The sequence below is a fragment of the Bison bison genome, unplaced genomic scaffold (assembly GCF_000754665.1).
Source record: "Bison bison bison isolate TAMUID 2011002044 unplaced genomic scaffold, Bison_UMD1.0 scf7180017864466, whole genome shotgun sequence".
NCBI classification, from domain to species: domain Eukaryota; kingdom Metazoa; phylum Chordata; class Mammalia; order Artiodactyla; family Bovidae; genus Bison; species Bison bison.
In genome coordinates, this window is record NW_011495027.1 from 11,872,554 (window position 1) to 11,899,902 (window position 27,349).

The 27,349-nt window shown below is 47.2% G+C and overlaps 1 protein-coding gene across 1 annotated transcript in view; it reads right to left on the bottom strand.

The window, feature by feature from the left end:
- ABCA4 (ATP-binding cassette, sub-family A (ABC1), member 4) overlaps positions 1-24,826 on the bottom strand; it is a 132,401-nt gene extending 107,575 nt beyond the window's left edge. Inside the window, exons 1-3 of the mRNA XM_010860511.1 lie at positions 24,625-24,826; positions 18,262-18,389; positions 12,700-12,897 (exon numbers count right to left, since the gene is read on the bottom strand). Of these exons, the coding sequence (XP_010858813.1) occupies positions 12,700-12,897; positions 18,262-18,389; positions 24,625-24,826 (528 nt within the window). The remainder of the gene's footprint in view (positions 1-12,699; positions 12,898-18,261; positions 18,390-24,624) is intronic.
- Positions 24,827-27,349: the final 2,523 nt, after the last annotated feature.

Sequence of the window (27,349 nt, forward strand, 5' to 3'; positions counted from 1 at the left end):
CTCCCGAAGGAGAGGAGACACTGAGGCCTCCCCGGTCGGACCTTAGAAGCCCAGGCATAATTAGTAAGCATGGTGGGTTCCGCGCTCCAGATGGAGACTCAGCCAGAGTGAGAGAGAGAGCGACATGGGGAGACCAGTATTTCGAGAAACTGATCCCAATTCTTTATTTTCCAGAGTCTGTTTTTATACACTAAGATGTTATACAAAAGTCACGTGGGGACAGCAGTCCTGACTTTGATTAAAGTCAGGTGCTTCACACAAATGTATACAGAGGTCTTAGGGGTGTTACATCATCTTCTGGCCAGGGGGGCCTGCTGACAATTTACGACCCTCTCCTTGTGACAGCGGTCAGTCAATCAGGACACTTATTTCTCCAGGGTTGATTATTCTCAAAACAGACGCCACCCAAGTAAAGTTACATTCCTACAGGGTGAGGGTGTAGTGGGTTTTAGTTAAGGAAAGAATTTACTTAGCCTAAGGTCTAACGTGATTAATATCAAAGGTTAATACTTATTTCTTCTATATATTCATTAATGTGTGTAAGGGCAGGGGATGTGGAGACTTAGCAACAAACATTGGCTCAACAAATGAAAAACTCTTCACCAATACAATTTCTAATCAGCCCATTATACTTATACTAATAGTTTTCTAACTTTTCTAAGGAACCTGTTTTTAGAAGGTTTAAAGCATCTCGTGCCTCTCACTGTTGGGAGGCTGTGAGCAATCACATGTGGCCGGACGAGCCTGTCAGGCAGGCTAGAGAACCTTCAGAGGAGTTTGTAGGTTAAAACACTCTTGTCACACCCAAGAGTTTTTATTGACTGGAGCTCTAGGTTAACTCCTTCTCCGAAAGAGGTGGTGGGGGACAGCCCCCCGTAAAGTCAGAGGTGTAGGTAAGAGCACAAAGTAGTAAAGTAGGCAGGCTCTGGTTATGGGGGTAGACGCTCGAGGATTTCCAGGGGGACTCCTGAGGCTCAATCCCGCCTTTGCGTATGTCGAGCCTCCTTCCTCATGACCTTTGCCATGGGCGGAGTACCTCACTCTGGCCCCCAACAAACTTCCAGATGTTCAACCTGGTTTTAGAAAAGGCAGAGGCACCAGAGATCAAATTGCCAACATCCGCTGGATCATAGAAAAAGCAAGAGAGTTCCAGAAAAACATCTATTTCTGCTTTATTGACTATGCCAAAGCCTTTGACTGTGTGGATCACAATAAACTGTGGAAAATTCTGAAAGAGATGGGAATACCAGACCACCTGACCTGCCTTTGAGAAACCTGTATGCAGGTCAGGAAGCAACAGTTAGAACTGGACATGGAACAACAGACTGGTTCCAAATAGGAAAAGGAGTTCGTCAAGGCTGTATATTGTCACCCCGCTTCTTTAACTTCTATGCAGAGTACATCATGAGAAACGCTGGGCTGGAAGAAACACAAGCTGGAATCAAGATTGCCGGGAGAAAGATCAATAACCTCAGATATGCAGATGATACCACCCTATGGCAGAAAATGAAGAGGAACTAAAAAGTCTCTTGATGAAAGTGAAAGAGGAGAGTGAAAAAGTTGGCTGAAAGCTCAACATTCAGAAAACTAAGATTATGGCATCCGGTCCCATCACTTCATGGCAATTAGATGGGGAAACAGTGGAAACAGTGTCAGACTTTTTTTTGGGGGCTCCAAAATCACTGCAGATGGTGATTGCAGCCATGACATTAAAAGACGCTTACTCCTTGGAAGGAAAGTTATGACCAACCTAGATAGCATATTCAAAAGCAGAGACATTACTTTGCCAACAAGGTCCATCTAGTCAAGGCTATGGTTTTTCCAGTGGTCATGTATGGATGTGAGAGTTGGACTGTGAAGAAAGCTGAGCACCAAAGAATTGATGCTTTTGAACTGTGGTGTTGGAGAAGACTCTTGAGAGTCCCTTGGACTGCAAGGAGATCCAACCAGTCCATCGTAAAGGAGATCAGTCCTAGGTGTTCATTGGAAGGACTGATGCTGAAGCTGACACTCCAGTACTTTGGCCACCTCATGTGAAGAGTTGACTCATTGGAAAAGACTCTGATGCTGGGAAAGACTGAGGGTAGGAGGAGAAGGGGACAACAAAGGATGAGATGGCTGGATGGCATCACAGCCTCGATGGACATGAGTTTGGGTGGACTCTGGGATTGGCGATGGACAGGGAGGCCTGGCATGCTGCAATTCATGGGGTCGCAAAGAGTAGGACACGACTGAGCGACTGAACTGAACTGAACTCATTTAATGAATGATCTGGTACAATGTCTAAGCAATCACTGCAAATACTTACTAATGTTTGTAAAGGGAAAGACTGATCTATAAACCAGTTTTTTAAATTTAGAATTTCATGAATATTAAACTTAACCATAAAGTTGAATAACATTACCTTTCTTAAGGATTCAATTTAATGTTTATTAACTTTAATTCTAAGCTTTTTCTTTGTATTTTGAAGCCATTATTTTTATTTTTAGTAAAAGGTGAAAGATTTATGTGATCTGAAGAGAAACCAGAGTATGATTAATTTTTTATTTTTAGATCTCAAACATTTTTGTAGGCCTCTGCAAACCCTGTTGCCTTTAGTTACTAGGTTATCATTTTAGGGCCTAATAAAACAGCCTACCCACTCCATCTCACCCCATCCTCACCCTATTGGCCAGTCAGGTCAGGTAAAACCACCTCATCTTCTCCAGAAAGCTTTCTTCCCCTTCACCATCATGCTCTTCTTGCCCTCCTTCCCCGTAAGTTAATGTACCCCGTCTAGTTGCTCCTAAATCCTCTGTCCTTTTATCACTTTTGCACTGGTTTGCTATTTTTTTTTAAGTCATCTCTCTTTCTGTTGTTGTTTTAGTTGCTAAGTCGTGTCTGACTCTTTTGTGACCCTGTGGCCTGTAGCCCATCAGGCTCCCCTGTCCATGGGATTTCTCAGGCAAGAATACTGGAGCGGGTTGGAGATCCAGGGGATCTTCCTGACCCAGAGGTTGAACCTGCATCTCCTACATTGGCAGATGGATTCTTTATTGCTGAGCCACCTGGGAAGACCCTCTGTCTTTCTACTATACTGTAAATTCATTAAGCATAGGAATACATTTTTTTTTTATATATATCTTCAGAGTATGGTACATAGTAAATGTGCAATAAATGTGTACTGTATCACTTAATGAGAAAATAAACACAATCTAGTGGATAAGAGACAAAGTCTATTGTGATTTTAGGTTCAATGAGAGATATTTTTACAGGATACAATGGTGACTTACAGAAAGGGTGTGGTCGGCTCTGCCTAGGGATGGGGGAAGCTAACACTTGGTTTTGCTTTGAAAGAAGACAAGGTAATGATCGTGAGAGTGAGGGCAGTGTTTATGGACAGAACAGGAGGGCCAGGAATTTCAGGAGGAGGAGGAATGTAAGGAGAGATGGCAAGAGAGACTAGAGGGCCAGCCAGTCAGAATAAGACCAGAAATTTGGGGAAGGGGGACAGGAGGAACAACTGCTGGAGGTACGTTTTTGTGTTTGGTTAACATTTTCCTTTTCAGTCTTGTCTGTTATATAGAGTGAAGTAAATCAGAAAGAGAAAAACAAATATTTTATATTAGTGCATATATATGTGGAATCTAAGAAAATTGTACCCTATTTTCTGGGCAGGAATAGAGACACAAATATAGAGACTAGATGTGTGGACATGGTGGGTGGTGTGGTATGGATGAACTGAGAGATTGGGACTGACCATATATACACTGCCATGTGTAAAATAGATAGCTAGTGGGAACCTGCCATATAGCACAGGGAACTCAGCTCGCTGCTCTGTGATGACCTACATGGGTATAGGGTGGGAGGGAGGCTCAAGAGAGAGGGGATATATGTGTGAATATAGCTGACTCATGTTGTCGCACAGCAGAAACTGACAATATTATAAAGCAACTATATCCCATTAAAAATAATTTAATAATATTCATTATGTTAATATAAATATTTACTGAGTTCCAGCTGTATCCCTAGTACCACAGCTGCAATGCCTTTCCTAGCTCTTTCCAGTGGAGATGGTAAATAATGAGGATCTTGTACTCGAACCTCTGTTTTAGATACCACCTACATCTCAGAACAGTGCTCCCCCATCCCGTCTCCCCAGGGAACACTTCATATGTGTCTAGTCACCAACTGTCTGATTGATGTTGCCATAAATTATAAAATAACTTTCCCAGGCTCCCTCCCCCAGTATCTATTCAAATTTGCATGGATTGTTCCTGCCAAAAGAACCGGAAGGGACTGTAAATTTATTTGAATGGAAATATGAAAACATTTCTGGAAAAAAAGGTCACAGACCAAAATGGCAAGTATCATCATCTCTCTCTCTCTCACACATACACACGCACACCACTGTTTCCTATGCCAAATAAATTCTCTCAATTTCCCAAACAACAAGTAACTCTTCTATGTCACGCCTGTCCTCAGCACTCAAGTTGAACTCAACCCGTTTAAGACCTGATTAGATCTCATAAAGAAGATTGGATATACAGATAGGGCTATAGAAAAGTAGGTCTGTATCATCTTCCATCAGCTTTGGGAGGTCTGAGGGGTTCCTGGGCCTTGGTCCAGAACTTGAAAAATGGATACAAGGTCCTACCCAGTAGCCAAGAAAATTCTGGTTACATGAGGTCTCTGGGTTCTCAAGGGACGAGGTACATGCCTATCCTTTGGGACTGTGTAATATTTTTTCTTGAGGCAGAATAAACTATATTCCCTACTAACAGAGAAAGCAATGGTAACCTACTCCAGTACTCTTGCCTGGAAAATCCCATGGGCGGAGGAGCCTGGTAGGCTGCCGTCCATGGGGTCGCGAAGAGTTGGACATGACTGAGTGACTTCACTTTCACTTTCATGCATTGGAGAAGGAATTGGCAACCCACTCCAGTGTTCTTGCCTGGAGAATCCCAGGGAAGGGGGAGCCTCATGGGCTGCTGTCTGTGGGGTCACACAGAGTCGGACAGAACTGAAGTGACTTAGCAGCAGCAGCAGCTACTACAAAAGTCTCACTTGAGCAATTCTTGCTGACACTTTGGATCCGACAGGTTAATCAAACAGATGCCACGCTGTCAGCACAAAAAAAGACATGTTTTAAGAGTTGAAATTTTTGTTTTACTTTCTCTGATTCAAAGAAGGCCATCTGGAAACCAGTATTGATTTCTAAGTTGAGGATCTAACACAAGGGTGAATAGGTAACCTTGGGGTTAAAATTGTCTTTACAAGGATAACGTGGTCTCTGGGAACTGGTGGAGGGCTCTGGAGTAAAGGGTGAGCTTCTGTCTTTAAAGCACCCAGACAGAGGTGAAAAGCAGACGAAGCGGTAGACAGACAGTGAGGGGCCCACTGTGTTTAATTGTGGGCTGCTACAGGAAATCCAGATTTATCCGGGAGGGAAGTTGTTGCTAGGCAACTGGAGGAATGTAGATTTGAAGCATGTTTGTTGCAACCTGACAGTTGTGAAGCATCAGATGAAAAGAGAGGAAACCAGCTTCAGTGGTGAGGGGGCAACCAGGAGGGGACACCCTGAGTACCAGGAAATGCGTCATGAGTAGAGAATTCAGACTAAATCACTCAGAGCAGTGGGGAAATGCCAAACTGTCTCTACCGGGAGAGGTCACAGAGACAAGCTGTCTCCCAGAACTGGGGAGGAAGGAGGGGCAGAGAGTCTGAATGAGAGGGTGGGCTCTTGAACAGACAAGTAATGGGACTCTCTCCGGCTCAACAGAAACTGGGCCTTTTTCTTTCCATGGTGACTTCAGTTTTGTTTTCAGTATTTGTGGCTGATGAATGCAAAACTGAGTTTGGAATCTAGGGGCAGCCAAGAGACTACCCCTTGAAATAGTCCTCTTCCTAGTCTGAGGGTCTGGGGAGGAAGAATGTCCCACCTAAGTGTTTGAGGAGGACACTTCTGGGAGTGGAGCAATGAGGCGGCCCCCGACAAAGCAGCTACATTCTTATTTTTGTAAGAGCAAAAATGCTTTTTGTTTCAAAGTGCTTTTCTACCTCTAATGTAAATTTCACCACTGAATCCTATGAGATCCAGGGAATAGGTTTTGCTGTCTCAATTTTACACATGGGGAGGCTGAGTTCCTTGCAAATGACAGCAAGGAAGGGGCCAGTGCAGAGCCAGGACCAGGCCCCTGACCATCAGGAGATCTTGTGCACCCCAGCAGGCTGTCGGCCTTCTGGTCCTTTCTCTCTCTCTGGGGTCCTGTGCTCAGGGGAGAAGCTGATTACTTGATAAGGAGAATTAAGGAAGAATCTGTGGCTGTATTTTAAATCTTTTGGAAAGGATATACATGAATGGTAAGTAGGAAAGAAATTTTAATGCAAAAGCTCTTAACTTGGGGTCTGACTTCAGAGGCTTCAAGCGCCCCCACCTGCTGTGTGTCCGTGTGAACTCACATTTCTGTAGGGAAAAGGCTTAGAGCTGTTGTCACGTTCTCAAAGGCAGTCCTAATCTATAAAAAGATTAAGAACTACTGTTCTGGAGAGATAAGAAAACTCAGAGGCAGAAATCCTTCTTTAAACCAGTTTACCTTGGAGAAAACCGGATGCCTAACACGTTGCTACTCTATCTACAGCTACTGAATAAAGGCCAGAACCCCAGGACACTTTATCCTAAGAGCAGTCTTTGCAGGGGACTGTTTGTGTCCTAAGTGACTTTAGTTTTGACCTCTAAGTCTTTTTCTCCTTTTTAAATTCATAAAACTACAACTCATCTGGTAAGAAAATAAGCCCTGGCCTATTTTAGGCTCCAGGCACCTACTGGTGCCTGGAGCCTAAAAGAAACCATTGCAGGCTAATGCCAGTCAAGCCCATAATCCTAATATACATTTAACATACATTAATGTCCCTCTCTCTTCCATTTCATTTCTTTATCAAAATCAGCTTGCCAAAATTTTGAATTATAATAGACACATAATTTTGTAGCTGTAGAAAGAACAAATACTAATGCTATAAATCAGCTGTATTTGCTGTGGCTAAATAATTTTCAAAAAACAATATTTTCTAACTTGATTTTCTTTTCGCTCAGCCTGCTGCGCTTCCCTCCACATTGCTGACACCGAGCACCACTGCTTTCTCTTCCTTCCCCCGAGACACCCTGCAAAAATGGGAGAATGTTGACAGCCCAAGGATTCAAAGATGGGAGGAGAGAGATCATGAAGTGAAGTCACTAATGGGAGAAACCATCACAAAATCCTGGAGACATGGGGCTTTTCCAGAGAATTTTGAGGCGGCAACGTCACCCGAAAACTGAAACGCATAGTTGAAATTTAACAAACTGCAACGAATGATCCAAGAGAGCAGAAACCACGGCCAGCTCACACTGAGCAGGGGCAGTCCACCCACACTTATTCCCAGTGATTCAGGAATTTAGGGAGCAGAGCCAAGAACAAAGCAGGACATTGAAAAGAGCATGTAGCAAGCACCCCCAAGATTGGCCTTTCTCCTATGGAACTCAATCAATGTTCAGCCACCCCATAGTCACAAAGACACAGGGAAAATGAAGTCAGAAAACTAAAAATGTTTCAGAGTAGTAGTTGAGGGAAAGGAAAGAAAGCTGAATCATGTCACATTGGAAGCGACTGCAAAGGGGGAAACCACGGGCCAAAATGCCGGGGAGGCCAATTTCCTCTATCAGTGTCCATTGAGAGGGGGAAGGGAGGGAAACGCAGATTTCCCAGCAGCGTGGCAGGTCTTGGCACCCGCCTCAGTTCTCCTGCCGAACTTCCACAAATAAACATGCAGAGCTGAAGGGACAGATTTGCTTCTCAGCAAGATTTCAAAGCTGTGCACCAGGAGTCAGGGAGAAAACAGGAAGGATTGAAGGGGGAGGAGGAGGAGGGGGAGTGACACACACGCCTTGGGCCAGATCAGATGGGAAACAGCCCAACCCCTCACCCGAAACTGACACACCGTTTTTTATGAGGTGCAAGACGTTTCAGGTAGCCTCGGCAGTCTCAGTACCTCGGCCCAGGCCTGAGCTGCTGGGTTTCAAGCTGGGGGCGTTAGGTCTGAAAAGGCCACAGGTGAAGGCAAGCTCTTTTAAACCATCTCAACCCAGGTGAAAGCAAGAGGGGCTAATTCTTCTTGGAGTAAATCCAGTCAGCTGGCTGCTGTTTTTTTCCCAGTCTGCCTAGGTTATTGGGCACAGAGAGAGAGAGAGAGAGAGAGGAGTGTGTGTGTGTGTGTGTGTGTGTGTGTACACGCGAGCGTACATCTGGGAATGGGTGGGGTGGAGGAAGGCGTGGGTACTGCACTTGGATTATTTGAGGATGACAACACTCACTTCTGATCTCCAAGGGGCTGAGGAAAAACACAGCTGGCCCCAGTTGGTGCTGAGTCCCCAGCCCCCTTCTCCTAGTTTTCTTGGCTGTATGGCCAGTTTGGGGGTTAAACTTCCACCCACACGCCCAGGTCCTGACACAACAGGGGTAGGTGTCATGCAGTGGTTTAGTGAGTTGGCCCCTCTCTCTTTGTTAGTGAGCACCAATTTGGCAATTACTGAAAGCTTATTTATACACTGATACACATGTGCCTGAAAAACAGCCCAGGAGAACGGAAGACGCATTCCCCGCACAGGACCTAAGCTTGGCTGCTTGCCAACCAGCTGCAACAACAGCCCTGTCCCAGGGAGGCCTCTGCCCCGGCCTCCGAGCAGCTATGCCTGGCCCATGCCCCTCTGAGAGGGTTGGAGGGTCTGCCCTGAGCTTTTCTGTGCCTGTTTCATCACTGTTTTTCTAAAATCATTGATAGGGTGGGTATAGGAGCAAAAGTTCCATCTTACTGCAAATAGTTCCTTATAGGTTTCCTTCTTCATGTTGGTGTTAATCGCTCAGTCAGGTCTAACTCTGCAACCCTATGGACTGTAGCCTGTCAGGCTCCTTTGTCCATGGGATTCTCCAGGCAAGCATATTGGAGTGGGTTGCCATTCCCTTCTCCAGGAGATCTTCCTGACCCAGGGGTCGAACCTGCGTCTGCCTGCAATACAGACAGATTCTTTACCATCTGAGCCACGTAGGTTTCCTTCTTTGTAGATGTTTAGTTACTTAGTCCATTTGTCAGCTGGAAAAGCACGTTTCAAGGTCACCACCTAGGTTGTTTGTCCTCTTTGCTTGGGCCCATGTGTCCTGTCTTGGTCAGGTCTTCCCCCACAGACAAGCAGGAGCAAGAAGATGGAAGGTAGGGCAACCCTATCTGCAGGGTTAGCCCATCTCCTGCCAGGGCTTTCTCCTCTTGGCAGTCTCTGGGTCAACAGCAGGGAAGACGCTTCTGCACAGCACCCTGGTCTTAGGGGTGGAAAGTGAAAGTGCTCTGAGGCCTTCGGGGCATTTGGGTACTATTATTATTACGCTTGGTCTTCCCTCATAGCTCAGTTGGTAAAGAATCCACCTGCAATTCAGGAGACCCCGGTTCCATCCCTGGGTCAGAAAGATCCCCTGGAGAAGGAGATGGCTACCCACTCCAGTGTGCTTGCCCGGAAGATCCCATGAACAGAGTAGCCTGGTGGGCTACAGTCCATGGGTTGCAGAGTCAGACACAACTGAGCGACTAGCACTCATTCACATGCTTGGTCTACAGAAATTAAGTCTGTAAATCAAACTCCTATATTGTAGGTCCACAACTCTCAACCCTGGCTGGAATGAGAATGCCTGGGAAGCTTTTAAAAATGCTAAGAGAGCTTCCCTAGGGGCTCAGTGGTAAAGAATCTGCTGGCCAAATGCAGAGGACACGTGTTCAGTCCCTGATCCAGAAAGATCCCACATGCTGCATACCAACTAAACCTGTGTGCATATCTATTGAGCCTGTGCTCTAGAGCCTGGGCGCCTCTATTACTGAACCCACATGCCGCCACCACTGAAGCCTGAGCTCCCTAGAGCCAGTGCTCCGAAACAAAAGCCATCACAATGAGAAGCCTCTGCACTGCAACTAAAGGAGTCCCGCTCTCCACAACCAGAGAAAAGCCCACACAGCAATGAAGACCCAGCACACCAAAAATAAAATACGTAAATTTTTTTTTAAATGCTAAAAGCAATTGAATCAAAATCAATCAGCTGTGGGTAAAGGTGGTATTCGTAACTTTTAAAAGCTCCGCAGGTAACTCAGTATGCAACCACGCTGAAAACCACTGTTCTAGAGGCCAAATGTCCTAAGCCTCAGTGCTGTGACATGGCCTGTTTGTCTCAGGGTAGCTGGGAATTCAGTAAGGGTGTGCAGACCGTGGCTGGGCCCTTGGCCTCAGTGCCTGGTCCAATTCAGGTTTGAGTGCATGGACACGTGTACGTGGGTGGTGGGCAAGCACCCAGGGTCCATCTCAGGGAGGTGAGGGTGACCAACCAAAATTCTCTGGTTTCTGAATGCTGACACTTGCCAGAGCAGCATATAAGGACAGAAGAAAAAGCATGCTGGTCTTTCTTATATGATAAACATCTAAAGTCAGTAGCGTAAGTTATGGGTCCAGACCCTAATGAACCATTGTGCCCAGGTCGCCCTTTGTCCTGCTGTATCCAGGCTGTCTGTCTTCATGCCCCAAAGGTACATTTGCTATAAAGGTGCTTCAAAAAGAGACACATGCCCCTACCCCTTTTCTAGCGCCCAGAGGATTGCATATCCCAGGTACTCAGGGAACCTCCCACAGATCTTCAAATACAAACCTACAAATGCAGGAGCTGGTCTCCCACGGTGCTGGGGTTCAGCTGTCCAGAATAAGGACCTTTATCACCTACTCACTCTCCTGTCTGAATCTGAAAACAAACTGAGAACTGTCTAAAATTGGGTTCCTCGAGGCACTTTGGACAGAGAAGTTAGAAATGCGTGACTTTTTATTCTCCTGGCAGAGATCTTTTCTGGGGCCCTTGACTCTCAGTATCGGTGGCATCCATAGATACGACCCCTTTACCCACTCTGGATCCCCAATGAACTGGGAAAATTATGGAGTGACATTTCAAGGAAAAGTCACACTGAAAGGAATGAAGTGTGAACCTTGCCATTAACTGTGGGGTCTTGTTTTACTTTGTTTTTAAAGGCCTTCACCTTGCTTTTAAAGACAAGCCTAGGGCAAATTTTCTACTTGAGAGAGCAAATTAAAAAAAAAAAAGCAAAGCAAAGCAAAAATCCACAGTGCTTCGCTTGTGGTGCAGTGGTTAACAATCCGCCTGCCAATGCAGGGGACACAGGTTTGATCCCTGGTCTGGGAAGACCCCACGTGCCATGGGACAACTAAGTCTGTATACCACAACTACTGAAGCCCACGTGCCCCAGAGCCTGTGTCCTGAAACAAGAGGAGCTACTGCAGTGAGAAGCCCACAGACCACAGCTAGAGAGTGGCCCCCGCTCCCGCAACTAGAGAAAGTCCACGAGTAGCAACAGAGACCCAGAGCAGCCAGAAATAAATCAATTAATAACTCTCTTAAAAATATACTCAGAAGCAGTTTGTTTTTTTTTTTTAAGACAAAACACAAATTCCTCCGGCAAGTTCTCAGTTGACTGGCACTCCCTGAAATATAGTTCCAGATATTACAATGTAGGCGAAAGAGAAAACACAATTCAATGCTAGAAAATTCTAATTCTGAGTGTTTCTTGAAGCGTGGCCTACAAAGACCTCTATCAGAATCACCTGTGTTAACAGCAGATTGCGGCCCAACCCAGGTTTCCTGAATCAACCTCTGGGGGTAGGAATTTAGAGCTTGCATCTTTTACCAGCTTCCCTGATGATTTTCAGGCACTCTGAAGTGCGAGAACAAATGCCTGAAGCCTATCCCTCTCATCGTGTGTGTGTGTGTGTGTGTGTGTGTGTGTGTGTGTATTAGTCACTCAGTCGTGTCCGACTCTTTGAGACCCCATGGATTGTAGCGCACCAGGCTCCTCTGTCCTTGGAATTCTCTATGCAAGAATATTGGAGTGAGTTGCCATTTCTTTCTGCAGGGGATTTCCTGACCCAGGTATTGAACCTGGGTCTCCCGTGTTGCGGGCAGATTCTTTACCATCTGACAGCCACCAGGGAGGCCCCTTCGAGCAAAAGAAGAGATACAATCAAATCCCAAGACTATGTAGGATGTCGTTCTGAGCATAGCGTTGTGCTAGATCAGGCATGCCAAATTTTTGCAAATTTTCTGTAACATTTTCTCTGTTCTTTTCTACCCATAAACAGTAAGCTCTGAGGTCAAAAGCAGACCCAGAGAAGGGAGTGTATAAAGCTCTCATTCACTGACATTTATTAAATGTTTTGCATATATTTTTAATGTATCTTTTCTACTATTCTTCAAAGTATTATATTTGTCTTACAGATGAGTGATAGGGCCAAGAAAGGTTAACCATCATGTCCATGATGACCTAGCCAGGAAGCCAATCCAGGGGTCCCCCCAGGCCTCCTCCTTTCCATACTGCCAGTGGTGGCGAAGAGGGCTGGTCCCACATTTGGCATGGGCCTAGGCCTGCCCCAACCCAAGTCTAAGGGTGAACCTAGTGGTGACTGCTGCATGTCTGGGCCATGTTCTGGAAATACTGTCAGCTGGTTTGGGGACCTCTGGAGCCTGTCTTGAACACCAAGTTTATGCCTTCCCTGACTGTTCATTCATGAGTTCCCAGTGGCCTGTCTCCAGGCCATACTGCCTCCAGAAATTACCTCCCAAGGGGCGAGCAGCTGAACACCTCCCTTACCACGTGGAAGAGCTTGAAGAAGTCCACGTTGGCGTACAGGGTGTCTTCCATCCACTGTAAGGTTCCCTGAGAGAGGGAGCACAAGCTGCCACGCACTGTCTGGGCTGCACGGCGCTGGGGAAAGATCAGGAAACGCTCCAGGAGGGCCTCGCTGCAGGCGATGTCCTTCAGCATCAGGTCTGGGACTCCACGAGCAAACTGCAGAAAGGAAAAGCAACACTGGAAACCTCCCTGTGTAGAAGAATACTGGCCCCCCAGTGATTCCACGTCCTAACCCACAGACCCTGTGAATATGCTATGCGGCACAGTGAGCGGAATTAAAGATTGCAGATGAAATTAAGGTTGCTATTCATCTGACTTTAAAATAAGGAGATGATTTTGGATTATCTGGGTGAACCCAATGTAATCACAAGAGTCCTTTAAATGTGGAAGAGAATAGCAGAATAAACAATGTCAGGATAATTTGATGCGGGGAAGACTGGACCGGCCACTACTAGCCGTGAAGATGAAGGGAGGCCACCAGCTGAGGAACGTAGACAGTCTCTAGAAGCTAGAAAAGGCAAGAAATTGAACTTTCCTCTAGACTGCCCAGTAAGGAGCACAGCCCTGCTGGCACCTTGACTTTCAGAATGTGATCTCTGGAACCATAAAATAATAAATGTGTGTTGTTTTAAGAAACTAAGTTTGTGGTAATTTGTTACAGCAGCCACAGAAAATGAAAACACTCCCAAGCCTCATTTTAACAGAGAGACTTTACGACATGAGCCATTCCTTCTTAGCACATGATGGTAAGGTACCATCAGGACCTACTGTGTGCAGCTGAGGGGGGCGAGTAGCTAGAATGCATTTGGAGTGATGGTGAATGACCACCTCTCCCCCTTCCTGTCTCACCAGATTTACATATACAAATACTGGATGCCCAGTTAAATCTGAATTTCAGATAAACAGTGAACAATTTTTGGTACAAGTATGTCCCAAATGGAGTCCAAATAGAACATCCTTATGCTGAAAAAATTATTTATTGTTTATTTAAAATTCAAATTTAACTAGGCACCCTGTATTTTATCCAATGATGTTAACCCCTGGAGCACCCACATCAGAAACCTCCCGTGGGCAGTGACTCTCAAAGCACAAGCTCCCTGATGGCCTCCAGAGGCAAAGGAGGCCTCAGCCCTGGCCAGGGACCTTTATCCACCCAGCACAGTAAATGGCCTCCTGGAGTCCTGGACTCCCAGTGGACAAAAGCATTAAATACCATGAACAGAATAGGCTCATGGACTTCCTTGGCCTCCACAGTCCCATGGATTCTACACAGGGGAGGGAATTAATTAACTCATTTTGTCCAAACCTCTAGTATCTCAGAGGAGAGAAGTGAGGCTGAAGGGGTTAGGTGACTTGATAGGGTTATACAACAGGCTGGAGGAAAGCTGGGACACCAGACGAGTGCCACTCATTCATTCAATGCTCATTCACTGTGTTCCCATTCTGCAGGGACTAGGAGAGTTACCAGGCACGCAGAGAGAATGAGATAAATTTTCTGCCCTCCAAAAAGCTCATGGGCTAGCTAGAAATGCAGGCATTTAAACAGCAGCAGAGTATATCATGAGAAACACTGGGCTGGAAGAAACACAAGCTAGAATCAAGATTGCCAGGAGAAATATCAATAACCTCAGATATGCAGATGACACCACCCTTATGGCAGAAAGTGAAGAGGAACTAAAAAGCCTCTTGATGAAAGTGAAAGAGGAGAGTGAAAAAGTTGGCTGAAAGCTCAACATTCAGAAAACGAAGATCATGGCATCCGATCCCATCACTTCGTGGCAGATAGATGGGGAAACAGTGGAAACAGTGTCAGACTTTAATTTTTTGGGCTCCAAAATCACTGCAGATGGTGACTGCAGCCATGAAATTAAAAGATGCTTACTCCTTGGAAGGAAAGTTATGACCAATCTAGATAGCATATTCAAAAGCAGAGACATTACTTTGCCAACAAAGGTTCGTCTAGTCAAGGCTGTGGTTTTTCCTGTGGTCATGTATGGATGTGAGAGTTGGACTGTAAAGAAGGGTGAGCGCCGAAGAATTGATGCTTTTGAACTGTGGTGTTGGAGAAGACTCTTGAGAGTCCCTTGGACTGCAAGGAGATCCAACCAGTCCATTCTGAAGGAGATCAGCCCTGGGATTTCTTTGGAAGAAATGATGCTCAAGCTGAAACTCCAATACTTTGGCCACCTCATGTGAAGAGTTGACTCACTGGAAAAAACTCTGATGCTGGGAGGGATTGGGGGCAAGAGGAGAAGGGGACGACAGAGGATGAGATGGCTGGATGGCATCACCGACTCGATGGACATGAGTCTGAGTGAACTCCGGGAGTTGGTGATGGTCAGGGAGGCCTGGCGTGCTGCGATTCATGGGGTCACAAAGAGTTGGACATGACTGAGCAACTGAACTGAACTGAACTGAACTGAAGTGCTAGACTGAACGTAGTGAAACCAGAGCACAGAAGAGGGAGCATTAAGAATCGCTAGTAAAAGTAGCTGGTATTTATTAAGTGTTTACTATGTGCCAGGTGTTAAGTGGTTTATAGATACTAAGTCTTTAACCTCCCACAACCACTGTATATGGTAGGAAATTTTATTGTCTCCATTTTACACATGAGGAAATAGAGTGATTAATTTAACTTGCAGTTAACTGTGTGACCTTGCTGAGATTTGAACCCAGAGCTTTTGCTTAGCCATTTTGAACAACTTTTGCTCTTAATTCTCTTGTCAAGTAGGGCAGGGGGAGGGGCGGGACAAAGAAGGGAGAGTTTATGAACCATTCGATTGAGGAAGTAACATTTGAGCTGGGCCTTGAAGAAAGTTCAGGAGTTTCCTGGGCTGTGGGTAAGGGGTGTGGTGAGGGACAAGCCAGAGTACTCTGCTACTTCAGCCATCTAATAATTCCCTAGATGGGGCGAGGGGTGATGCTATTCCCTTTGGAGCTGTGCTCAGATTCTAGGCAGAGGGATATCCAGTCTTGACAGTCAAGAACAAAATCCCATGTATAATGATGATCAATTAGAGAGCAGCACACCCTATGTGATCGATTAAGGTAATTAAAATTAAATGGCATTTAAAATTCACTTCCTCACTTGTACTAGCCTCGTCTCACATGCCCACTAGCCACACACGGCTATGGTTACCCTATAGATGGCACAGAGAGAACTTTGCCAGCATGGAGGAAGTTCCAGGGGACAGTTCTGTCCAGGAGTTACAGAGTTGGTTGGAGATGGAGAAAGAGGTCAGGAGGAAGGCTCACAGGTCACTGGGGCTGAGAAGCAGGGTGGGTAGGAGGCATGGAGGGAGCTGGGTCTACATGACTGGCCTCTGGAGTGCAGGAGCTGAGCTCCTTCCTAAGCTCAGGGAAGCCTCAGCTAATCAGAGCCTGCAACACTAAACACAGGCACACCCCAATGGCCCTGTCTCCTCCCCACATGAAAGGCTGTTGCCCTGATGTTAGCAACACAGCAGCTGGAGACCTAAATGTCACAGAGGTGAGGAACTGGAAAGAAATTTCCCCTAAATTCCTGCCCTTATCTCCATCTCCCTTGTGTTACCAACTGGAAGTCATCACAGGCATTTCCAGGACTTGAGTTTTATGAGCTGAAGAGAAAGCAAAGGGAAAGTGAGCAATCCATGCTGCCTGCCATTGGGTTGGAGTGGGAGGGGGAGCCAAGCAGAGCTGGGCAGCCAGCCAGGCCTGACCCCCAGGGCCTACCCAGGCGTGCACTGGGGCCGCGCCTAGGCACTGCCCTCACTCCAAGTGCCCTGATGTGCTGTGTCAGGGCTGAACCTTATTTCCCCTTGTCTAGTTTCCATGAAAACCTCAGGGACTGAGAAGCCAGAAAGGCAGGTATGGATTTCTTCACTGTTGTACTGGGAACCAGCTTGAAAAGCCCATCCAACAGAACCAACCTCAACCAGGCAGGTGGGTAAGTCCCCTCCTCTCCCCGGGCTCAGACGGCACCCTGTGCAGACCTTTGCCTCAAGACTGACACAGGCCCTGAAATTTCTCTGTTTACATCTCCATCTTCCCTGGAGTCTCTAGTGGCTCAGAGGTAAAGAATCCGCCTGCCAATGCAGGAGATGCGGGTTTGATCCCTGGAGAAGGAAATGGCAACCCACTCCAGTATTCTTAACCGGGAAATCCCTTGGACGGAGGAGGCTGGTGGGCTACAGTCATGGGGTCAGGATGAGTCAGACAAGACTTAGTGACTAAACAACAATTCTTCCGGAGTCTAGAGGAGGTGCCGTCCTGGCCAGGAGAGGCAGGCAGGATGTCTGTGCTAAGGCTCCTGCTTATCATGCATTCTCTCTGTGTTTATCACACTAGGAACCCACACACCCAGGATGCTGGGCCAGGAGCCCATGAGGCCCTAGATTAGAGCCATGGTTCTCACCCCTGAGCTGTTAGAACCACCCAGTGGGTTTGTTAAAGTGGAGAGTGCTGGTCAGTCTGGGGTGAGGCCTGTGAATTTACTCCCAGTCCTTGCTGATGCTCCTGGTCTGGGGACCTTGAGAACCAATGAAAGGGCCCAGGACTGAGAATGAGAAGACCCCGATTCCACTCCAGCTCCAGCAATTCCAGCTCTCTAGCTGGGCACCAGTCTCTCGGCCACCAGGCATGTCAAGTTTCTCATCTGTTTGACCCATCTTGGGATTAGAGTGAGGAGCTCAGGTGCTCAGAGAGGTGGAAGTCTTACTTTAGTGGTAAAAATGCTCTGAACAAATACAGGAGATTATGAAAACAGATGACACAGGTTTAGCGGAGTTACAAGCAGTTTGCCTGGCATTGAGGAGACACGGCCCAGGAAAGCAGAGGTCTGCTCTGTATGCAGCTGTTATCAGGCTCCATGACCTTGAAGGTCACCTCAGCACACTTGATCCTGGCTTTGCCTGTTTCTCAGCTGGCACTCTCCTCTCACAGGCATTTGCACTGGGTCTACTGTTCAGTAAGATCTGCTTAGATAGCATCTCCTCAGGAAGGCCTTCTCTGATGATTACATTGAAAACCTGCCCCCCCCCCCCCGTCCCTTCCTAACTCAGACGCTGCCGGACCTTCCTCACGACCTGGGAACGCACGTAGGTGCCCTTGGCTTACGTGGTCATCGCCTGTTGTCCCCACTGGAATGTGAGCTCCCGGAGTCAGGGGTTTCCTCGCATTGTTCCCACTGCATTCTGGTACCTAAAACGTCTCTATGTATTTGATGGCTACATGAATAAACCTCAGTTTCCTCAACAATAAAGGGAGTTTGAGCCACGTGATCTCTTAGGTTCCTTCCAGTCTTAAAGCTCTGAGGTGTTTCAAGTGCTGCCAGCTTCTGTGCCACTTCAGAATCCCATCATGGGGACTGTATCATCTCACTGAACCCGAGGTGTTCTCCTGAGCATGTGGCATGAATCTGAATGCTTCTGAATGTGAAAGCAAGAAAGAAAAAAGAAACTCAAGGTCTCCCTTGCCTTTCTCAGGCTCAGTGCCTACTCCTCCCCTCCAGGGACCACTGGGCCAATGACATCCACCTACCTGCTCTGGACGGACTTGGGAGTTGACCAGAAGGTAGACGACTGAGTCAGACAGACCAATGTTCTTCACGAGAAACAGTGTCAATGTTTCATCATCTTTTAGGACCTCCCGAATTCGTATTCCTCTTCCTGCATACGAAAGAGAAAAAGAGCAGGGTGTTGAAGGAAAAATGGGTCAAATAAGGGAAAATATCGAGAAGTGATTTCTAACTGGACTCTCAGAGGAAGGCTCTGTTTGGGGGCTCCATGGGAGCACCTAAGGGTCAGGCCTGTCACCAACACAGTCACAGCATTTACTGCTGGAGCAGATAGGCAAAATTTGTGAGAAGGCACACAAGCTGGAAAAAGCTAGGTTGGCCTGGAGGTGGTGGTGGTCATCAGATCCTTTGCAGAGTTGGTGTTGGGCAATGGGGTGGGGTGAGGAGTAGTTTTGTCCTCCTGGGAATATATGGCAATGTCTGGAGACATTTTTAGTTGTTACAACTTGGAAAATACTGGTGGGTAAGTACTAGTGGATGCCACTAAACATCCCACAATGCACAGAAGAACCCTGCTTCCCTGACCAAACAAAGAACTATGCAGTTCAAACGGTCAATAGTGCTGAGGCTGAGAAACCCTTCAGTTCAGTTCAGCCGCTCAGTCATGTCCGACTCTTTGCGACCCCAAGGACTGCAGCACGCCAGGCCTCCCTGTCCATCACCAACTCCCGGAGTTTACTCAAACTCATGCCCATTGAGTTGGTGATGCCATTGAATCATCCCATCCTCTGTCGTTCCCCTCTCCTTCCACCTTCAATCTTTCCCAGCATCAGGGTCTTTTCAAATGAATCAGCTCTTCACACCAGGTGGCCAAAGTATTGGAGTTTCAGCTTCAGCATCAGTCCTTCCAATGAATATTCAGGACTGATTTCAAACCCTAGACACGTGGAATTGGAGGAGACACGTGCTCTGTCCACAGGGCCATTGTCAAGGGGTAGACGACCCTTCCTGGTGTTTCTGTCACGTCAGCTATGGCTCTAGGTTCAGGGTATGCACTTGGACTAACACTTACGGGGCTGTCTGGGGCAAGAAAATCTTCAAGTGGGGAAAGGGGAGGGTCTATTGCCTGGGCTTGCAGTCTCATGCCCTGATCAGCCCAGTCACATTCTTTCCACTCCACTCAAACCCACTGGAAGCAGAAATTTCTTTATAAGGAGGCATAAAGGATTCCTAACCATTACAGTGACCCTGGGGCAAGTGATTGACCCTCTCTGGGTCTGCATTTTCCACATATGCCTCTTAGGATTGTTGTGGGGGTGACTTGGAATAAAGAATGTAAAGTACTTAGCTGCCAACTTAAAAAAAAAAAAAAAGCTTGTCCTAATTGCATTAATATTATTCTTACCCTTTCTAGGGAATTCCCACTCACCTTCTCTGCCTGCTTCCAGGGCCAACCTTCAGTCTCAAGCTGGCCACTGCTCCAGTTCTGGAGGTACCAGCCAGAGAAGATGGCAGAGGGTTCAGATATTTAAGAAATCATTTCAACATGCAGTTCATTTCAGTTCCAGTTGCTCAGTTGTGTCAGACTCAAATATTTGGGTTGCATGAAAATGCTTATCTCTACATCCTATCTTTGCCAGGAGCCTGGTTGACTGCTTATCTCTTAGTTCTTCTTTAACTTTAACCATCAAATGTCCCTGCTCCTTCCAGGTTCTAATACTACAGTGCCTCATCTGCTCTGTCCCCAAATCCTCCCTTCCCCAGGCAGCCAAGAGGTTCCCTTGAGTGCTTGACAGCCACCCTTCATGTTCAGGTCGTGACTTTCTTTGTATATGCCGCCTCCAGATTGATGTTCTGCTAATTTCCTCTTGAAAGGGGATGGGCCAGCCACAGGCCTGCCCATGCAGCTGGGGCCAGCTTCGGGGAACCAACCCTGAAGTTCTATCACACGGACACCTCCCTCACCACCATGGAGCGTGCTGACAGTTGTACCACCAGGGAATCCAGTGTCACCCAAAGCCTTAAGGAGGACCTGACTGCGATAGTCCCTTTATCTTCAGTGGATATATTCCAAGACCCCCAAGGGGAAGCAGATAGTACCAAACCCTATATATATATATATACTGTGTTTTTTTCCCTATACATACATACCTATGATGAGGTTTAATTTATAAACTAGGCAGAGTAAGAGAATATCTGAATTGCCAGCATCATTGGTCTTGCACTTTGGGGCCTTTATTAAATCAAATAAGGCTTACTTGCACATAAACACTGTAATACTCTGACAGTCAGTCTGAAAAAAGCCAGGGAGTAAGTGACTAATGGGCAGGATACCTGGATAAAGGGATGGTTTCCATCCCAGGCAGGTAAGTGCAAGAGTTCATCATGCTACTCAGAAAGGCACACAGTTTAAAAACTATGAGTTATTTACTTCTGGAATTTTCCACTTACATTTTCAGACTGGATGACCTCAGGTAGCTGAAACCATGGACTGGGGACACTACCCCAGGAGAGAGCAGTGGTTCTGAGAGGGGCTGCTCTATTTTCTTCTTGCTTTCTTTCCTTTTCAATAACTTATCTTCCAAACCCAGATTCCTTTTTTTTTCTTCACCTGGGGCTCCAACTTGGTAGTTCATCTCCAAATCATCTCTTTGTATACAGCATCATACTATATCCTCTGACCTCCAGCAACACAACTCCCAACACACACACACACACACACACACATTCACAGAGTCTCTTGAGAGTAGAGAGCTACAGATACTGCTTTTATCACACTCCCCATCATAACTAGCTGGGCACAGAGATGTAAGCCCTCCAAGTCATCTCTATGTGACACCCAGCACTAGAGCCTGACATGGAATCAGGGCTTTGGTGAATGTCTATGGAGTAATAGGAAACACCCAGTAAATAACTGTTGTCTTGACCTGAGAGTCAGGACCCTATCTGACTATTGAACTCTTCGTTATTCTTTAACTCCCTCACCTGACCTTACATACAAACATCTACAAACATCTCGCTTGGGAAAAGGGACAAAACAAGGGGAACTGCGAGCAACTTTGCCCTGGCCTAGATTCCCACCCAGGTGCCTGGGCTGCCGTGGCCCCAGGGAGAAGGTGCATGAAAGAGCGTGCTGGTTCAGCACACCTGAGGAAGGGTGGGGGCCACCCTGTAGGGAGATGTGGGGCCAGAATGTAAGCAGTGGCCGATACCAGACAGCAGGATTCCCGAGGGAGAAATGTGAACTGGGGGGCCCTGAGGAAAAGAAAATAAATGTAGTTTAAAATGTTGTTCTTCTTGTTCTCTTCCCTGGGAAGATTAGAGGCTGGGGGAAGGGGCTGCTGAGGCCCATGGAGCTCAGAAGGCTGGGATGGGGGTGGGGAGACCAGGAAAATGTGTGCGTGAGGCTCAGAGGGCAATGTTTAAAGATGACTGAGAGACTGCAGAGCTTGCTCGGGGGTAAGAGGGGAGGGGGCTTCACGGCTAGTGTTTTTTTTTTTACCATTAATCCTCCTCTGTGGAGAATGCAGTACTACAGGTTTGCTAGGAAAGGAAAATGCCCTAGGTCACTGTTGGCATACTTTCCCAGGTGACTGGGGAACTGACGGGCAAAAGTACACACCAGTGACAGCCGCCCGTCTCGCTTTCAGAGGCTTAACCCTCCACTGCAGCCTGGGGCTGAGGATTCAGTGCTCACAGCCAGCAAGGTCCTGGGAGCCCAGGGACAGACTCTGAAACTATCTTCACTACTGACTGTGGACTTTAGTGCTCGGCCAGAAGTTCCTTCAGACACCCTGTCCTTTTTGTTGGGGATGGTCTGTTTTCCCCTCTCATGGCCACCAAGGACAGGGGTTCTGCAGAGTCCATGTTCTCAGCCCCCAAATTCCTTTGGACAGTCTCAGCTGGCCTCCTCTAACGCTGTTTTCCCAGACCCCCCCGAAGCCAGTCTCATGAGGGGAATGTTCCCCCACAGCCCGAAGGCTGACACAAGAAGCACCTGTATGGCAATTCGAAACTAGCATTGTGTTGGCTTGTAAGCAGTGATTTCGGTCCTCATATAAAGGCTTGAAAGACCACAGAGACACTGTGGTTTGAAATGACTTCCTTTTTGCTTCCTTCCAGCCAGACCATCTGACAATGAGAAAATGCAGTGAAACGTGCACTGATGAACAGGGTGGATAGTCATTCCAGGCGTTGGGCAAGCCCGTGTTCTCATCTGCTGTTCAACCTTGGGAAAAACTGCTGCCTTGTCGGTGCTTCTCCCCCTTATTTCCCTCATATTAAAATGCCAACTGTGCCCAGACCCTGCAAGGCCCTGTGGTTCTTTCAACCCTTACTCTTAGTAAACTCCTGAGCAGCAAAGAAGGTCGTGTTTGTAATCTAGTTTTACGACATAACGTGTATGCATTACTGATTTCAGAAGCAGTAGAATGTAATGAAGGAATCTTAACCGTCATCTGATCAGACTCCTGTGCTTTATTTTTCCAATAGGGAGAGAAGGGAGAAGGTGGCCCAGTGGCAGGAGGATTGGGTTCTCTTTGGACCTACTCACCTATGCTCTTTGGCCCTCTGCTTCCCTCCAGCAGCCCCCACAGGGTGCGGACCTGGGCCTTCCACTTCTGCCCAGGGATCCCTCGGGGGAGGGCACTGGTCTAATGACTCTGTCACCAGGCACCAGCACACGGCCTGGCTTGCATGGGTGAGGAGCCCTGGGCGACTGTTTCATACCATTCTCCCTAGCCAGAAGCTGTCCGATCCAGCCCCTTCTGTCTCCTTGGACATCACCTTCCTCACCCTTGTCATCCTGCAAGGTCGTCCTCATGGTTAGTTCATCTCCATTCAAAGAGCTGACATTTCCCAGCAGCCACAAACCTTTACAGCCTCTGAGCCCATCCCTGAACAAACTTCCCCACCCGGGCAGCCTTTTCTCCACCCCCACAACCACACTGACCCCTGGGGTCCTGGCCAGCCTGCTGCCTTCCAGCTGTTCATTTACCCCTGAAAAGGGGGTGTGTCCACCTGGTGCCCAGGCTGTTTCCATAGCCAGTAACTCCAACCACCTGCAGAGGAGCCTATGGCGGACGCGAAAACCGCACGGCATCCACTTGTGCTCTGAAAAGAGATGTCCGAGATTTTCTGGTTTTGGGTTTTGCTTGTTTCTAGTTCTTGCCCTGGAGAGGGGGGCATGGGAGAGGGAGCTCCTTCCTGCTCTGTCCTCAAGCTTCTGGATTCCAGGGGGCTCTCCCACCCCCGCAACCTCTGTGTCCATCCAGCCTGCTTTCCTTTGCCTTCCCGTCGCCTAACCTTCACCTCTGCTCCACTTCAACCTCCATGGCCATGCCTGGGGGCTTGTTCTCATCTGTCCTGCATGCCTTTGAAATCCTGAATCCACATATTTCACATTCTGAGCACAGCTGTCAATCTTTCTATCCTGTTGTTTTCTCAGTCTGTAACCAGCGTCATGGAACCCTCTGAGGCCTCCATTCTTTTGCCTCTCCATTTCCCTTGGGCAATTCCAGTCCTTCTGGCTTCTCCTTCATCCATATGCAGCCTGGACCCTATCTGTGTAGTCCAATCACTCCCCTCAACCCCCTGACCTCCTGGACCTTCCCTGGCACCTCCCTACCAGCCCCCAATCCTACTTCCCCCAACTTTGCACCTGCTCTGCCTCAGGGCCTGGGACGCTGAATATTACCAGAATAAAAAGAAGGACTATACATATTTATGTCGTGATAAACACATGCTCTGGGCTTCCGGTGGCTCCGTGGTAAAGAATCCACCTGCGAATGCAGGAAATGTGGGTTTGATCCCTGGGTAGGGAATATCCCCTGGAGGAGGAAATGGCAACCTACTCCAGTGTTCTTGCCTGGGAAATCCCATGGACAGAGGAGCCTGGTAGGCTACAGTCTCTGGGGTCACAAAGAGTCAGACATGACTTAGCGACTAAACAACAGAAATAACAACAACCAACATGTGCACTGATCTTCCTGGCTCTTTACTGCTACTTGGCATTGCTTCTGCACAGTCCTGGGTAGCTCACTCTCTAGGACTCTGTGAATATGGTCCACATCTTTTCCAGGCTCCATGAACTCTTTCCCCTTCACCTGGCCTCAGACTTTCCAGAGCACATATCTTTCCACATTCTCCTATCTCGCGACTTACCTGGGATGAGATCTTTCTTGCCCTCCTTCCTAACTTTCTACCTTCAGGCCTGGTAAAAAGAGGAGTTCTTACCAAGGTAAGCCTCCTCCTGTGTCTAGATCCCTTCCTACACCCTCTGGTATCTTTTCCAACCAAATCTAATTCCTTTCTGTATTTTCAGTTTGTCTGGTGGAGGAGGCAAACGAGAAGCAAGTGATACTTAAGAACACTGAAGCCCACCTCACCTGCAATCCTCTCGGGGTGCATCTGGAGGGTGTTCATGAGCTGGGACAAGGTGCGGAGTTCTCTCCAAACCTGACCAAGGTGCTGGCTCTCTGGTGCATCCATGAGGAGTTCTTGAAAATCTCTATACACCCTTGCCAAGCTGTAAGAATGAGCCTCATCATTAAAGACATAGCTGTCATTTTCATCATTATTATAATACATTGTGTAATTTTTTAAGATACCACCTGCTTGACCCTGCTGCATATACCTACATTATATATCCTCTCAATATTGCCAAGACAAAAGGAGATATTTTTACTTCCTTATACATATAAGATAACGGGGGCTCTGAGCAATTTGTTGTCAAAAGTCTTCCAACTTTGTCAGGGCTGGGTCACTTCTCAACTCTTTTCACTATGTGTTTCCTCCTCCAAGAAGTCTTAGGATGATAATAGGAGATATTAGTCGGGGCTCTTTTCAGCCAGTATCCACTTCTCTGAGACCTGCCCTTCCAGCCATTCATATGCTCAGGTTCTAACAGCCATACTTAATCTACAAAGCCCTCCTTGCATGCATGAACACACACACCTCTGCCAAGGCTGATTGGACAAGGGAAATAAAGCTGGGGAAACAAATTTGTTCCCAGGAATTTGAATGGTACTCACAGATGCTCTTCTGATTGCCCAAGCCCAGGCATCGTGAACTGGGCAACTAGCACCAGCCAAGGCATTGAGAAGCAGGGCAGAGTGCTCAGTGGAGGGAGGCAGATGGAGTAGAACCCCAGACGGTGGTGGAGAGGCTGGACCTTGTAGGCCCAGACAGGAGGGAGCAGCTCCTGGTGGTTCTTCTGTTCTTGTCCCTCTCCCAGAGAACTGCTTGCTGCTCTTGGCTTTTTAAGAAGGTCTAGTGTCCAAATCATGTCTTTCCTTCTGAGGTTTAAACTTGTTTAAATGTGTTTCTGTGCCTTGCAAGCAAATGAATTTTGAGTAAGCCAACATCTCACGCATACTATGTGCATGAAACATGAAACTCAGATTTCCTGGCTCAGATGCTGAACACAGCTAGAGTCCAAAGCTGCTTCCCCTCCCCAGTTCCACTTCTCAACCTGTGGACCCTCAGAGCCAGTCCCACCAAAGCTCCACGGAGCTGCCGCTGAAGCACCTCCAAAGCGCCCCTGATCCCATGACATGACTCATGGGGTCTCTCTGGATAGGCAAGTGTTTCTTCTTAGGCACCTCGAGAAGGCTCAAGCTGAAAGTACAGATTGTAAATTAAGATGTTTGCGGCCAGGGGAGCCCAGCTAAAATGCTGTCTTCCAGGAAGATGGGTGTTCTGTGTTCCCTCTTCTGTCTTCCAATAAACCAGGGGTTAGCAAACATGTTATAGGCTTGTGGACCAGGCAGTCTCTGTCACAACTACTCTTGCCTTTGTATGGCAAAAGCAGTCACGGTTTGTTCCCAGTGGGGAAGGTTACCTCTGAGTATTAAGTGGAATTACCAAATGTTCTTTTTCTTTTTGTCAAAATGCAGTTTTGCCCTGGTGGAATTATATCCAAATCTCCTCTAAGGAAAGAACTGGAGCAACCCAATATCTCAGTTTCCATCTGACTTGATGTTTATACAAGTAGGTGAAGCCTGCACTCCAACAAGCCCTTGTTGGTGACCCTTGGGCATAAGCATCACAAACTGCAGCTGGAGGTCAGCCCAGTGGCTGAAGGACAACCGTGTCCTCATTCCTGCTGCTGCTGCTGCTGCTGCTGCTGCTAAGTGCTTCAGTCGTGTCCGACTCTGTGCAACCCCATAGACGGCAGCCCACCAGGCTCCCCCGTCCCTGGGATTCTCCAGGCAAGAACACTGGAGCCTCTGTCTATAGAACATGCTACGTCAAGTCCCCCTACCTACTTCAAGGGAATTCCAAATATAGACTCTCTTATGGAATTTGACTTGAAATTCAATCCCAGACCAGAGGTTATTAACCTGGAGTCCACAAATGCCCTGAAATCATATGCACGGTGTAATGTTCTGTGGGTATGTGCGTCCTCATTTTCCTTGGGAAGGGGACCATCAGTTTTCATCAGCTTCTGGGAATGGTCTTCAGCCCTACAAGTTAAGAACTACTGCTCTCAAGCAACATCCTAAGATCTGGCCAACCAAGAGAACTAACGACATTTATGACAGAGGATTTGGAAATTGTCTCTTTTTCTTCCAAGAAGCAAATTTCACCTTGTAAACTTGGTTTCATTCACCCTCAAAAGGTCCCCTGACAATTTTCTTAGCTTTTAGATGTCCAAGAAGACTTTTAAAAGAACAGAGATCATTCAGAGTTGATCCAGGGTGGAGAGTGACATAAGGAATCAGAAGGGGAATGGAGCGTTTCTCATGCAGTGACTCCGCTTGAGCAGATGGATGAGCTGGAGGCAGTAGACACATTTCAGCAGGGTGCTGGCATCAGACTCCTAGTCATATCTTTGGGATATAACGACCAAGAAATTCTGTCATCTGGCCGAAGTTTGTAGCCTTTTCCTCAAGTGCCCTGACAGCTGATACAGAATGTTCCAGAGTGGAAACATGCCCTGCTCCTTTGAATTTAAGGTTTCCACAAGCCACGAGACCACTTATTCAGCAGCACATGCTCTGTGTGCACATACACGAACTCCGAGGCAAGAGGAGAATAAAGGGTGTACGGTGGGAATCCCAGCACTTACATGGAGTTGTTATAGTTTGACACAATTCCAGGAGATTCTCC